The sequence below is a fragment of the Zea mays genome, chromosome 10 (assembly GCF_902167145.1).
Source record: "Zea mays cultivar B73 chromosome 10, Zm-B73-REFERENCE-NAM-5.0, whole genome shotgun sequence".
In the NCBI taxonomy this organism is placed as follows: Eukaryota; Viridiplantae; Streptophyta; class Magnoliopsida; order Poales; family Poaceae; genus Zea; species Zea mays.
In genome coordinates, this window is record NC_050105.1 from 143710530 (window position 1) to 143725628 (window position 15099).

The 15099-nt window shown below is 44.2% G+C and overlaps 1 protein-coding gene across 2 annotated transcripts; it reads right to left on the reverse strand.

Moving 5' to 3' along the window:
• Positions 1–9458: 9458 nt before the first annotated feature.
• On the reverse strand, positions 9459–15099 carry LOC100194258 (uncharacterized). Of its 2 annotated transcripts, NM_001139298.2 has the most exons (3): positions 14572–15099; positions 9848–9919; positions 9459–9774 (listed from the first exon to the last, which is right to left on the reverse strand). In NM_001139298.2, the coding sequence occupies exons 1-2, from the start codon at positions 15005–15007 to the stop codon at positions 9852–9854; spliced, it is 504 nt and encodes a 167-aa protein (NP_001132770.2). In that variant the 5' UTR covers positions 15008–15099; the 3' UTR covers positions 9459–9774; positions 9848–9851. The 2 variants fall into 2 exon arrangements, with proteins under 2 accessions (NP_001132770.2, NP_001346366.1); NM_001359437.1 differs by lacking the exon at positions 9848–9919 and having other exon boundaries at positions 14572–15055.

Here is a 15099-nt window from a genome sequence, read left to right on the forward strand (position 1 = left end):
AACCTAAAAACTAAAATGTTTTTATAAGAATCTGAATCCACACCACACCCACTGTTAGGGATTCAGCATACAACTACGACTCGGCAACAGTAAGCGTACTGATTAGCGTACGTGCTGGCACGTCGTACGTAGAATACACTGCTCATGATTCCAGCTAGCCCACGATACACGCGCGCAAAGGAACCGATAAACTAGTATACACAAAAGTGCCACCGGCCGTACACGTTCGAGCTTAATTTGTTGACATCCTTGTCTTTTGAGAACCTCACCTCACCCCTGGTCTTTGCGTGTATCGAGCTACTACTTTACTACTGTCTCTGACAGCGCATCTGCTGGGATGAGGATGAGCCATGAACAAAGCAACATGCATGCATGTCGATCGACACAATGATATTTATGCCAGAAATCTGGCCAAAAACCTCGGAACATGCTAACGTGATTGCCAAAGTTCCTGGCTTGCTTTTTCATGCGCGCTGTTCATGTGTCATGCATGCATCGCATCGCATCCATGTGGCTACCATGCACAGGTGACTGCACACAGGAGCCAGATGCAGGCTGGTAGTTCATCCGTGCCCGTGCGTGATGCTGCACGCCGGGTAGGGTAGGTAGGCATTGCTATTTGCTCAGCTCCTGTCTGGCTAGCTACCCTACTAAAACAAGCTTGCGTTTTAAGAGACTGTTGTTCTTGTAAACAAAAATAATAACAACCGTCGAGCTGTTGCACGAGAACCACCGTACCCGAGACTGTGGCACTGTTTGATCCTATGTGTAAAGATTACCTGATTAATAAAGTTGAATTCTAAAGTTTAGACCACTTCAGCCCATTTGGTGTAGTCTAATGAACTAATGATATTTTCTTTTTGTGAGATTGGATTAAGTTTAGATATGGTTTTAAATCACCCGTTTGGAGTATCGAGAGTTAAAGCGGTCTAGAGTTTATTAGGTAAACATTAAACCAAAGAGTCCAAACAAGACCTATGTTGTATGGCTTTCTACTATATTCACGGAATTGGTGTCTGTTTTTTTGCTCTTGTTAAGGCCATATGTAGTAATTTGGACATTGTTATATTATAGAAAAAAAATAAACCACCTCTTGTGAGTTAGTTGTCTAACTAAAGTTGTCGCCTAAAAATTCGGCATCCTAAAAGATAGCAATTCTCCCATACTCCCATATAAGTTTTAAAATATATGGGACATTAACCTTATGCAAAATGTTCTCCTAGCATCTCCTCTAATCTGATTTGTGCACCCCATTCCCCCCACTTCAAACTTAAAATCCTGGCTTTGCTCCTGGGTACCATGTGTGTTTGAAAGCAGAGGGAGCATGTCCTTGCATGAAATTGCACCGCTGCCAATATGGTTTCGGTCTACCAAACAGTGGCGTAGCTATTGAGTGGTTCAGGTGGGCCGTAATATACCCTAAGTCGGTCCATCGGACCACCACCAGTCTACCAAGACCCAAGAAAAAAAGAAAATGGTATATATTATATTTCATTTTGATGTATGTATTTATGGACTTAAATGTTAAATACATAATTTTATGTACTATTCTTATTTTTATATTCTGAATTGTGCACCAAATTATTATAGGTTATACTAAATTATTAATGAAAAAACTTCCTACGACATACCCTCATACCTCATGAGAAAATTCTAGCTACCCCACTGCTACCAAACGTAAACATCATTTGAAATATGGAAAAAAAACATTACATTACCCTGGTAGACCCCATGCAATCTGTTTGTATAGCTTACATCACGACAGTACGTTCATCTTTTGTTCCGTGCAGAGGAGAGCGCATGTGAAGGTGCTGCACGCAGCACGCTCGGTCCAAAAAGAAGAGAAGAAGATAATGGAGGGAGCAGAGCGAGAGAGCGAGAGTACGAGACCACCTCGTATACAGTATACGCACGTAAGCCGGTCGTGGTTGGTCGACGACATGGCACATGCATGCAGGTCAGTACAGCACGTATACTGTGCCGCGCACCATGCTTTGCACGGATCGTGGATGGATGGACGATGATGAATCATGGGCCGCCGTTGTTTCGTGGGCGAACACTTTTGTACACCCAATAGTGTTCGTGCGCAGTAGCACGCACGCACGCCTGCCTGCTGCCCGAGCCGAGCTTCTTTGCTGTGGCGCCCCTACCTAAAAAAAACTTATGTGCACTTAAACTTCACGTATAATTATTGTGTAATTAAACTATTAAAAGTTATAGAAAACAAAAAATAGGTATACTTTATTATTTAATTTACTAATATACTAAATTTTAACTAATAATTAATCATATGTTAAAAGATATAAAAAAAAATTAAAAATTCTATGCAGCATAAATAATTAAAAACAATAGAATTTTCTCTTTTTGTATATTTTAACAATTTACAATGGATTAAACTTAAAATTTATATAGTTATAGAGTAAACAATGAAGAACTTTTTTATTTTGTACTTCCTCCGTCTAAAATTTAGTCGTTTTAGATTTTTTATAGTTTGATCGCATGACGTGTACGTCCTGTCCTGGTAGGCTGGTCCGCTGGTAGCCTGGTACTGAACACGCAACGCCCGGCAGCCGGCCGGTTAATTAGGCTGAATGACACTGAATACTCATGTACACTGGGTGTGTTTCAAAAATACAAAATAAAGTACGCTACATCTGGTTTTATTGAGCTAAACAGTATGTACGATGATACACACACACACACACACACACACACACATATATATATATATATATATATATATATATATATATATATATATATATATATATATATATATATATATATATATATATATATATTCTAGTATGAGCTAAAGACGACAAATAAACTAGCTAGAAAATTAAGGAGGGTTAGGTCACTAGTTCCACTATTCCACCCAAAGAAGTTCCTTATTAATTCTCGTTCACAAAAGTTAAGAAGTTTCTTATTAAGGCTACAAATAAACTAGCATGGATTCATGTTGATTGATCAGTACTGCTGCAGTGCACAAAAGTGACGTCTTCAGCGCTAAAATCAGGCATGTGAGAATGTTGCTTTGAACTTTCTGTCGAGAGATATATGCCTACCTTTTTCCCCAAAAGAAAGGATACAATGCGATTAATTAACTACTAGCTTAGTTGACCTGTTAATATGATCAATTCCACGGCATTATTTGCATTTGACTGGATGACGTGAACATTGTACCTTTCTCCGCGAAAAGAAACATATGGGTTATTTATTTGGATTAAGAAAAGAACTAGCAAAGGCGTATATCCTCTCTCTTTTTTTTTTGACAGTCCAACGGCGTATATATCCTTCAGTTTATATATATCCGAGAGTTGATCAAGTACTAGAATTTTGAACTTGTTGTGCAGGATATATTAATATAAAAAATTAGTCGCTTAGGTTATTTATGATGAAACTTGCTCGTTCAATTATCTAGGACCTAGTTATGCTTTTGACGTGGATGTTCAGTTTTTTTAGGTTTGTTTTAGTAATTATTAATACATTTTTTTCCTTCGTTGTATAAGCGACGTGTGCTCCTTAACTGTCTATGTCGACTTTGTCAATTTAAACATATGTTGGCTCATCATCCTTTCAAAAGATCAGTCCCCCCCCGGTGGGCTAGCTAGCTCTATGTATTATACGTATACAGTAATGTATGGCCTCTTCCGACAGGACGGGCAGAGCGAAGCCACAATAATAAAAATTAAAACCAATGTTAACGCATTTCGAAGAGATCAGTTGACGAATGAGCTTATATATTATTATTACCCATCACTATTCACCTTAAAACGATTCGTATGCATGCTACCAGTACTTGTGTTTGTGGGCGGCAGTTGCGCAGAGGAATCACACGTTTTCCATAATCCAGCAATATTCAATCATGCACCGACGGTGAGTATACCATAAACTACAATATCTACCGATGCTGATCATGCATCGATCGCCCTACGACCAAAAAGACCATTTAAAAATATTTTAATTACAGCTAGGTTTTCTTCCCCAGAAGCTAGGGAAACCACCAACTAATTTATGACACATGGGCAGTACGGCATGGCTAGACAATAGTCTTGGTTTTTATAAAAAAAAATCACCACACCATATACAACGGTCACTGACCACTAACCACCTGTACGTACATTTGTACATGTCGCAAGGGTAGTACTGTATAGTGTATACAACGGTTGCGTTGCCAGAAACACACGGGCATGAAGGTCAAGGACACGAGGTAATGACACCAGAAGGAACTGAAGTGTACTGTCACACACTCTCTTTCTCACACACACACACACGCACACGCACACAGGCCGGCTCAGAAGCCAAGAAGGGACAAAGAAAACACTTGGGAAACCCGGCCATCTCGTCGCTGTAAAAAGAAGGCTAACATTTTACATGCATGCAGATGAGATGATGGAGGTCGTTAACCTTTTCACTCGCGGCCGCGGAGCTATTCTATTTTATCTCGACCGAGGCCAGGAGAGGGGGCACATGCGGCGATGCCCCCCTACACACCGTCAAATAATTTGGTGGGCTAGCTCAGGAAAAGGACAGATGAGATGAGAGTGCCGGGGCGCCAACCAATCATGGCTGCTGATGTGATTATTTATGCCTGCTCAGATCAAACGCTCTGAAAGCCTGCTGCATGCCTTCAAGCATACATTTCCAGCAACATACTCAGACTAATGTTTTTTTTCTTTTATACTTGGGAAAAAAGAGAAAAAAAAAGGGAAAGGAAAAAGGAAAGAAAAAGAAAAGGGTGATGTAAAACCATCGAAACTGTCGGAAGGTAGGTAGGGAGTGAGGAGAGGAAAGCTCCGCGGGAACATAGACAGCTACGCCTACGCTATGCCAGGTGCAATATTTGATGAATTGATTGGCTGCCTCTGCCTGCCATCCTACAAAACGATAGAACATGCAGCGCCGATGCGACCCGTACGTTGAAAAAGATTTGCAGCAGCAGCAGGGAGGGACGGAGACACAGTCGCCGGCCGCCGCGCCTGCGCTGCGTACACACATACATTATTTGTGCAGATGCAGGCTATACCAGCTAGCTAGGCTAGTAGGCTACTATGCACGCAGCATATATCGGAAAAGGGTCTGCTCAGTTTGATCTCAGCAAGCAGCCCTTCAGCTTCAGCGCACATGTGTATCCAAACCTTGAGATTTTGTAGCTAGATAGATTGATTAGTTAGCCAGCTAGCTAGCTACCCCAACCGGTTGCTCTTGATATGTTCATATGTATATGCTAGTAGTAGTAGCTTTGTAGCTTTATATTTGGATGCTACTGGGGGCTCAAAGTAGAAAACGTACCCAAGTGTCGTAGCTGTAGACCCGTGGCAAATTAATGTAATGTAATATAAACCCTGTTGGTGTTGGGGGATGTGAAGCTCTCTGAACACTGAAGATACAACACTGACAGTGCTATATAAATTACTACTGTTACCAAGGACATGAGCTGTGGATTATATATATTCTTGTGCATGCATGGGCGATCAGTCATCACTCATCATCAGTCCACACTCTCTGTACAACGACAAGCGAGATAAAAACAAGCTAGTAGTAGTAAACTTTCTAGTTAATAGCTAGAGTGTGCGAGTGATTATATTACATGTATGTAATCATATATAGTAGCCTAGCTAGCTAGGGCACACACAGGGTGATGTGATGTCTATAGACCAGTTTTTCTTGACAGCCTTGAGAATAAAACGTGATGACAACAGAAACCAAACATTAATTGGACCAGAGGCACCAAAAATGACCACCACTGCACAATGAGAGGAAATGGAGATCGAGAGGGCTACTGATGAATTAATCACCAAATTCCGTCCGTTCATGGTCGACTAGTCGGTTGTCCGTGCGTTGTGACGGCTTACAACAATACTCACGTAAACTATCCATCAAAAAAAAATTAAGATTTTTTTTATTTGGCTAACTGATGTTATTGTTTACTCAATGCAATATGTCTTGGTACAACACGATCAATGAAATGAGTAATTAGATGACAGTTCATAACAACTGACTGAACGAACAGGGATTATAAAATGACATAATTCCACCATACATATACCAAATAAGAGAAAGTTTGTGAGCTCAAGTTTCTAAAATAATTCACACGAAGTTAAACTTATAAAAAAGATAAATCAAAATATAGAGTGATTGCTAAAGTCAGACATCAATAAAAACTGGATGCACTCCATATAAATTATGCTACTTCGTAGCAATTACTAACATTTAAAACCAACAAATAACCTTTCATTTTACTGTTAGTGTGACAATCATTGTTGCTCCATCCAATTCAGCAATCTCAAACACCATGGAGTTCATTGCGCCAATGTGGTCTCCGAAACGACCTAATGCTTGCAAGAGACAAGAACGTCGTGTCGTGCTTGGGTTGTAGCCTCGGCCCGTAGTGCTGGCCCGGCCCGACACAATTATATATTTTTTTATTTTATAAAAATGTATATACATATATACAATTTATATTTAATGTTAAAAACACCTTGAGCATGATGTTCTACTGGTTAGACAGCTTCACCTAGTGTCTCCTGCCCTTTTTTCATCAGGACATGAGTTTGAACACCACCTCCTGCACCGTTTTTAATATTTTACGCTGATTTAATCAAATGAGCCGACAGTCTAACGGGCTGGCCCAACACAGTCAGCAGGCCGGCATGACGTGCCTGGGCCAGAGTTGTGGCCCGCAGACGTATGACCTATGCTGGACCACCGTTTGACCACCTATAGGCATGCAGTGGATTAATTTGAAATAGCTGTGAAAGGTTATTTGTAAAAAGATTACGCGAGACGACCGTTGAAACTGGTGCTTTAAGTATAGTATAGATTTGCCCGTGTGCGCCATGCATGCTACTGGAACTGGAGGGTCCACCCACTTGGGCTTTCACATGCATGAGCTTCTTAATTTTCCAGATCTTTCGCGCGCCATTTCGCAATCTTTTTTTCTTTCTTTCTTTCGATAACAGCCATAGATTTCGCATTTGAAACGGTTCAAAAACTATGGGCTCGCTCCCAGCTAGCTAGCTAGCTCCATGATTGGAGCAACAACTAATAAAGAGGGGAAGCGAGGACGTACGGCGACGCTGTGAGAGAACATGGCAGCAGCAGTTTCCTAGAGCACTAGCTCACTCACGCACAGGGCCATCCATATAGCTGCCTGCTAGCTATGTGAAAATGAAATGCTGCTGGGATGCAACCTCCTGTCGTGTCACTCCTGTCGTGTCATGTGACATATAAAAATTTATATCATGCATCGCATGCATATTCTTATTCATGTACTTGGCGTCCAACAAGTCCTAGCTAATCATCGTCACAAGGAGTAGTCGAGTAGACGACCGAGTAGTCGCGAGAATGCAATTAATGAACGATAACAATGGCGTTTTTTTTAAAGAAAAAAGAAAAAAGAAAAGAGAGACCAAAGCACTACATCGTCGTGAGAATGCTAAAGTCGGCAGGGGCGCAGGGCAGCGATGGACGACATGGCACTCGTTTTTCAACGCCGAGGACCGGCGTTTCAGTGTTTTCACCAACCGCGACGTTTACAGCTGGTGGTACCGGTCGTCCAGTGATGAATAAGTCACATTCGATTAGTTGAAGGATCACTCTCAAAAGGAATTCAATTGTAGTTTCAGACAAACATATATTTGGGTGAGTATCGGAACAGCCGGGCCGTGCTGTAGCCACCACGAAATATATTTTTTTGAACGGCCGGTGTTGACGTCTAAATAAACCGATATCGTACACCAACAATACTAGCACGTTCGTGATCCACACACGACCTTAAACGAGCATGCAAGTGATCGACACGTGATCTTAAACCCAATAGAAAAACGTTGGTTGTATGCGCCGTCTCGTCTTCCCCGGCAGGAAACCTAACATGAGTGGATGTAAGGCAAATCATTTTAAATCTATTTGTCTACACCCGCACATACATACATCGAAAGATGTCGTATCTAGCCGGTCAGCGTCGCGCGAGCCTAGACCTTGGCGTGCAACCATCCAATCACGTGGATAGCGTACCGATAAAATCGATCTAAAGAGCAAACCGACTTGAACATACCTGTTATTGCCTCAAGCTTCCGTGGTCTAAACGGTCATAGTCCCTAACTACGGAGGGATGACTCCGTATAACTAGTTAGCAGGCTGAGGTCTCATTCGTTAACAGAATTAACTAGATAAATCACTCTACCAACTAAGAACGGTCATGCACCACCACCCTTAGAACCAAGAAAGAGCTCTAAGTCTGTCAATCCTTGCTATGTCGAGACCTGATAAGTTTTCCATGTCGAGTCAAATTAAGCAGCGTGGAGCCTGGTGGTGCCCTTCCGTCACTAACCATCCATGCAAGTTTAGAAAGCTAAGACCAGCTTGCTTGTTTTAAAATCTTTTTTTAGTTAGGTTTGATTTCAAACTTTTCATGGCCTTACTCATTTATATCCCTATATTTAAAGTTCACTCTATAAATAGTGTAATCTATCATACAAAACAATGCAAAATAGTGTTTTAGGGTGAACAAATGGGTGAACTGCTAGATACAGTCTAACAAACTTACCATCCATGTCTACCCATCCATAGAGTTATCTAACACTAAACTTTCCTATACCAAATTACCAATCCATAATCCTTTATAATACGACCAAAGAAAAAATAAAGATCCATCACTATATGTCCATCAACTTCTTATAGTTAGAGCATCTCCAAGAGTGGCTCTAAACATGGTTCTATTTTAAATATAGGGCTCAAAACCACAAAACATCTTTCCAACAACAGCCCTATTTTATAAAATTTCATCAAATGATTATAGGGCTCGGTCTCTCGGGTCCTAAATATAGTACCCATATACTGGAGCCCTATCCTCATTTCCACTTAATCTCCAAACATTTATTTCCTAATATAATGACTTATTTCCTACATAGCATTTTTAAGGCCTGACTATTGGAGTAAACATTTCTTTTGAGACCCTAAACATTTTAAATATGGTCCTATTTCAAATTTTAGGACTCTATTTTAGGGTTTGTTGTTGGAGATGCTCTTAGCTAGCTACGCTTACAACTAATTGTTGCCCATCCTTTTAGAAAAAAGAGAATTAACTTTCATCTATAGAGACACATCAAAACCATATAAGACCAATCGATCTTCATTATGATGACCTACCTCAATTTAACTCTACAAAACATTCATTAATCATAACAATCTGATGTTATTATTAATCACCAAAACTCAATTAAACGACTAAATTATTTCAAAGCCAACATCAACACGTAAGTCCAACACTAGAATTAGAAAAAACCCCTCAAAATACGAGGGGGATAACATCCACAGAGGCGCACCACCAGAAACACTTCAAGATCGGTGATATAGGCACGGCGGCCACAGCACACGTCTCAGTTGGAACTCGGAAGGCCCCAAGCCAAACGGTGGTTACACACCAAGAAGAGTTGTCATGTGCCACAGGTGTTCAGCGTAACACATGCCTTTATTCAAGAGGGAAAATATGGTACAAAGTACAAACTACAAACTCTATTACATTATGCGCCACGGCTGGGTTCCGTGGACCATACACCCACCATGTCCAGGTGCTAGCGCACCGGGTTCTGCAAATACATAAGATTGAACCAGTGTCATTTTACCAGCTGTGAGCACACCATCCGAAGATGCTTGACAGCTTGAGGGGATCCATTGTTGCAGGGGCTCCCTAGCTGTCTATTACTATAAGTTATAACTACAACCCATCAGAAGACCTTCACTGTCCCCAGCTGCCTCTTCAGTAGGAGCCTACACAACGAACACAGTGAGGCTTCAGATAAGAGATAATATTCATATATGGTTATTGGTGCATCTCAACTACCGTTTCAGAATGTCCCTTTTATAACAGGAAGCCACTTCAGAACGTTAGATAAAAGATCTCCAATGCTTGACACTGCAGGCATATACTGAACTGAGGACCAATGGTTTTGGGACAGATTTAAGCTTGGTAGCAATGGCTTGGCTTGAAATGCAGCCCTAGGATACAAAATAAAGCGGGCGTAAAATGCTCCCTTGATGAAAGTGAATCAACTTACGCCAGGAGTGAATCAGCATAGGATTAACTTTTATCATTGTCAGTTTCAGTAGGATCTTTCCTTGATTTCTCCACTGGACGCAGAATTTTTCCTTTGAACAACACTAACTATTTAAACTAACAAGTAACAGACAATGACAACAGCAGAGCAAGAGAAGCGAAATGTCAACCAATCAAATTCTAGAATAAGAAAAAACATGGCTCTCAGTGCAGAACCAAAGGTCTGACTCCTGAATCCTGATAGCCAAACTGAAAGAATGAAGGTTTTTGTTTTATCCAGCTAAGAAGTCTACACTCCACAAACAAAAGAACATAATTCTTCTTTTTTCCAACCAAAACATGTATATATGGTTTACAGACAACCAGATACAAGGCTCGATACTTGTTAGATACAGTTAAACAATGGTCAACTGCTGACAAACAAAACCATCGGCAAACTATAACCCCAACCTAATTCCACATGCAACATGAACTAGCCACCATGAAAAAATTTCAACTAACTACACATACTACTGAAATTGTGACCTGCCTTACCCAAACATTTCTGGCCCTGGTCACTTTGGAGCCTAAGGAGACCAAAAAACTCTGACCACCTGGACAAAAAAAAAACCTCGGCCAAAGACCGCCTACATGGTATTATATTAAGAAGTTCAATCGGAGCCCTGGCCGAGAAGGTCACGAAAGTTGGCCCCTCGTGCAGCATGAGGATCAGCCCCCTATAGGCTAAATCTTTACTCGTGCTTTAAACCCTCCTAGCCCCTACACGAGGATTCACCTCCATACATCTCATCTTGTGTGCACAAAACTAAGAGAACCAGCGAGTGACCTTTTTTAACCTCAGTATGAAATTCGCTCCCATTGAGATTTGAACTCAGGACCTAAGGAGTGCTACTCAGACCACCTAACCAACTCAGCTAGAGGCCCTTTCGCGGTTGTAAGACAATGAAAGTATTCATTGTATTGCATAGAAGATGGGGTACAATATATAGACTCACAGGACACTAACCCTAATGGGCTGGTAGCCCAACAGTGGTGTCGGCCCACACACACAGTCTAACATCCCCCCACAGTCGCAAGGAGGGCACCACACACGATAAGGCTAGAGTAGAAGCCGAAGGTAGGAGCCGACGGGTTGAAATCTCCCGTAGTCGCAGCGTCGTGAGGGCGCGAATGTTGCGGCTGGGGTAGAGACCGATGTGGACTCCGAGAAGACGATAGCCCCTAGATGCCGAGTTAGCCAAAGTCAAGGTGGTCGTGGTCGGGAGACACACAACAGTAGCCTGTTCTTCGAGAGGGTCGACGTTCGAGCGTCAACGATCGACAGGGCGACACAACAAAAGCGCACCAGCACGCCGACCTTCTTGCTTCTTAGATTGTCCGAACATCGAGGAGCCCTGCCAGGGAGGCCGGCGACAGCGCACGTGTTTGCGCCAGTCATGGTGGCTGCGCCCGCGGCAGAATAGAATGGGTAACGGCGGATCCGGCCGGGAAGGCCACGACAGCGACAGATCCAGTCGAGAAGACGGCGATCCGGCCAAAGGGATGGCGGATCTAGCCAGGAATGTCACAGCAACGGTGAATCCACCCGGTAAGGCCGCGGCAGTGACGAATCCAACGAAGGCGACGTAGAAGGGGAAAGGGCGACGGGGCGGTTCCAGCCGGGCAGAGGCTTGCGCCAGATTCAACCAGACAAGGGGGCGATGACGCCGGCGACGGGAGAAACTTGAAAGATTTGGCACTGTTGGGCATCAGTGCGGGCAGTTAGGAGGTGGTCAGCGCGAGGATGAGGGGAGGAAGGGTCGGCGACTGTTGGGGACGGGATCGCCCGCTGCTCCCCTGCGTCCCGCAGCGGCGCCTGCACGCGCGCCCGCGTGGCCGCAGCGGCAGGTTGCAGGCCGCCGGCTTCACAGGGGAGATGGGGGACCACGCGACCAGCTGTGCGGAAGAAGGCCGCCACCGGCGGGTGCGAGAAGGGGGACCGCGTCCGTGGCCAGGATGGCGACGGGTTTGAACAGGGGGCCAGCGGCGGCGCATAGCAGGGAGGAAGCCCATGGTGAGCAGGACGACGGGGCGGAGACCCGCACCCGTGCCTAGATGGGGGAGGAAAGCCGCGCTCGTGACCAGGGAGGCGGCGGCATCGACTGCCATGAGGGCCGCCACCAACGGATCTAGGCCGGCTGCTGGACCCGCATGCGCGCCGCCGTGGTTGGCGCCGCCGAGGGGGCCATGACCATCTGCTAACGGAAGACGCGCAGGGGGGGCTGCGCCGGCGAACAGGAGGAGGGAGCCGACGCGGTGGAGCGGGTGCTGGGTCGTGCCCGCGCCGGCGTCGGGGGAGGGAGGGCACCGCCGGTTGGGGGCGGGGCGGACGACCGCGCCCGCCAAACGTCGGCTACGGAGGTTGGGGGCGGGGCCGAACGCGACGAGCTGCGGGCGCTCGCGCCGGTGGGCGGCGGCTGCTGGGGGCGGGGAGCAGAGGAGAGGGGGCAACGGCTGGGATGTGGCCGCCCCCGGGAGTGAGGGATGAGCCTCCGGGGGGCGGCTGGACTTGGGCAGAGAAAGGGGTGGCGACTGTGGGGGTAGAAGGGAAAACCCTAACCCTAACCTAGTCTGATACCATATAAGATAATGACAATATTCATTGTATTGCATAGGAGATGAGGTACAGTATATAGACTCACATGACCCTAACCTTAATAGGTCAGCAGCCCAACAGTAGTGCCGGCCCACACACACAGTCTAACAGTGGCCACCTTTACAAACATTTGTGAAAATCTGACCAGACACAAACAATCAACAAAATGTCTAAACTTCGTTTATCAAATATCCACCATCAAGCTAGAAGCCAACCATTTTTTTCTTCAATCCTCATTTAACACAGCAACTGCCAAAATTCTCCAAACTAAAATAAGCCAAATTGATGAATGTTTCTGCTAGCAGTTTAGCACAGCATGACCGAAATACGAAGTGATATTTAAAGTCCACATCATGCCTTGTTACCAGTACATTCAAACCAAATACGAAAATGAATGTTTCTGCTAGCAGTTTAGCACAGCATGATCGAATTTTTTACTGAATCAACAAGTGCTGAAAGGGATAGTATGTGCCTTATTTGCAATTCTTTCAATTCCCAAAATGATTCTGCTTTAATAGCACATCTAAAGGAATACTGTAATGCATAACTGTTTTGCTTCACATAAATTTGTGAGGAACTGAGGGCATACATAAATTGATCCCGTACAGAAAGCACAGAGAACTACAGAACAGAAGCATGGTATCATTTATACAGATAGCAAAGACGTTTTCAAGTTTCAACTTAACAGGGATAGGGGAGGAAATAATTGTAAGATAACACATAAGAATGAGAATAACATGCAAACAGAACATACCAACATGGTAAGTGATAAGTATCTGTTTCTGCCTTGCTATATCTCAGAAACTAGGCCATACACAACACAAAAAACAATACCTTCTCAATCTATCAGAACTAATTGTCATTAACAAAATATCTTAAGGAACGTCATGTATTCCGAGTGAAACAGATACATAACCAATCTCCATGCAAATTTCAACAGGGTCGATATGACAAGCAGCATGGTTATAAAAATGCAAGTCTATCATCTGATTTTGCGACTATACAATCTTGTTGATCAGGTTGATTTTACGATTCTATTTGGTAAATATATGATTTTGCAATTCTATTAGTTATGATCCTACGATTTGCAATCCTACCATTTGAGTTCCGATGCCATTTAGGATCACTATTTTGACAAACTTATATGCCACCTACGTTCATGACAATTCATCTTCACATGTATACCGAGCTTAACTGTGCTATCTCACATGGCTGGGAGCCTGGGAGTCATCATTTACAAAATAATATCTCAAAATTCTAAGAAACTGTTATGGAGCACATAACCCTCCAAACTCCATAGTTACAAGGGCTAGAGCTAGCGGCTAGACTGCCCAAAGGCACATTGCTTTGAGTACAGGCATTGTTTAGACTCACATTAGGTTATCAACAAACACAGGTTTCACTGTCAGGTGAGTTAAGGCAGAAAACATACTCCTTTAAATCAACTTACGTTTTGAAACATTTCAACTTCAACCGCACAAATAATGTACCAATAAGTTCTAGACTTATTACATCACATTTCAAAATGGTAAAAACTAATAACATGGAACAAAAATGTCTGGAACAACACTTGCATTGGACAGGTCCCATTTGTGAAACACCGATGACCATCCACTCAAATTAAAACGAACCAATTATACCTCCAACGTGTCCCTGAAGTCAGTATGTTTCTAACTTACGTATCAACTCAATACAAACAATGCATAGCTAGCCATGTAATGTAAAGGTAAAAGAGCAAAGAATTTCGGACACAACTCCTCCCCACCCCACCACAAGAATACCGAACTTCCTATGATTCAGTGAGAAATCATAACTATGCAGCCCTACACATCATCATTTCACAATCCCAATGAAATGTTTGCTTAATCCACCTTACCTGCCACAAAGTACGCCGCGGATGGCCACCCCCGCACGGTAGTGAAGCTCAATGCCTCCTCCTCCGTCATCGCCTCGGCGCCCCTCGTGATGTGCATAGCCGAGCTGAGAAGCTCCGCCACCCCGAGCGCCCGCGGCAACGGCGGGACCCAGTAGGATGCCCCCGGCACGAAGGGGAGCCATTCAGGCGCCGCCCGCCGCACGAGCACCCCATGGATGGCGTCCTCCAGGCGCCGCGACCCCATCTGCGCCTGAACCGTGGCGGGGTCGCCCGCGCCTCCTCCTCCGGATGAAGAGGAAGGGGACTCCTCGGAGAGGTCGATCTCGATGAAGTCCACCTTGTCCGACAGCGCGCGGGAGGGGCAGAAGCGGAGGGCGGATGGCGCCGCCGAGGGGCGGGCCAGCGTAAGGGCTCGCGCCGCGAACAGACGAGCCATGGATGCCGGAACGTGGGTGGTAGAAAGATTTCGGTGGGCACTAAACGGAAGAGTCGAGAGGAGGCGCAAGAGGGGAGATACTTGGAACGGAT

What these genes read in the sequence shown, in the direction of transcription:
- LOC100194258 (NM_001139298.2), bottom strand. Translation starts at nt 15,007, where the DNA reads ATGGCTCGTCTGTTCGCGGCGCGAGCCCTTACGCTGGCCCGCCCCTCG. An exon ending in CGCGGCGTACTTTGTGGCAG is followed by an intron (nt 9,920 to 14,571) that starts GTAAGGTGGATT and finishes ATATGCCTGCAG; the next exon opens with TGTCAAGCATTGGAGATCTT.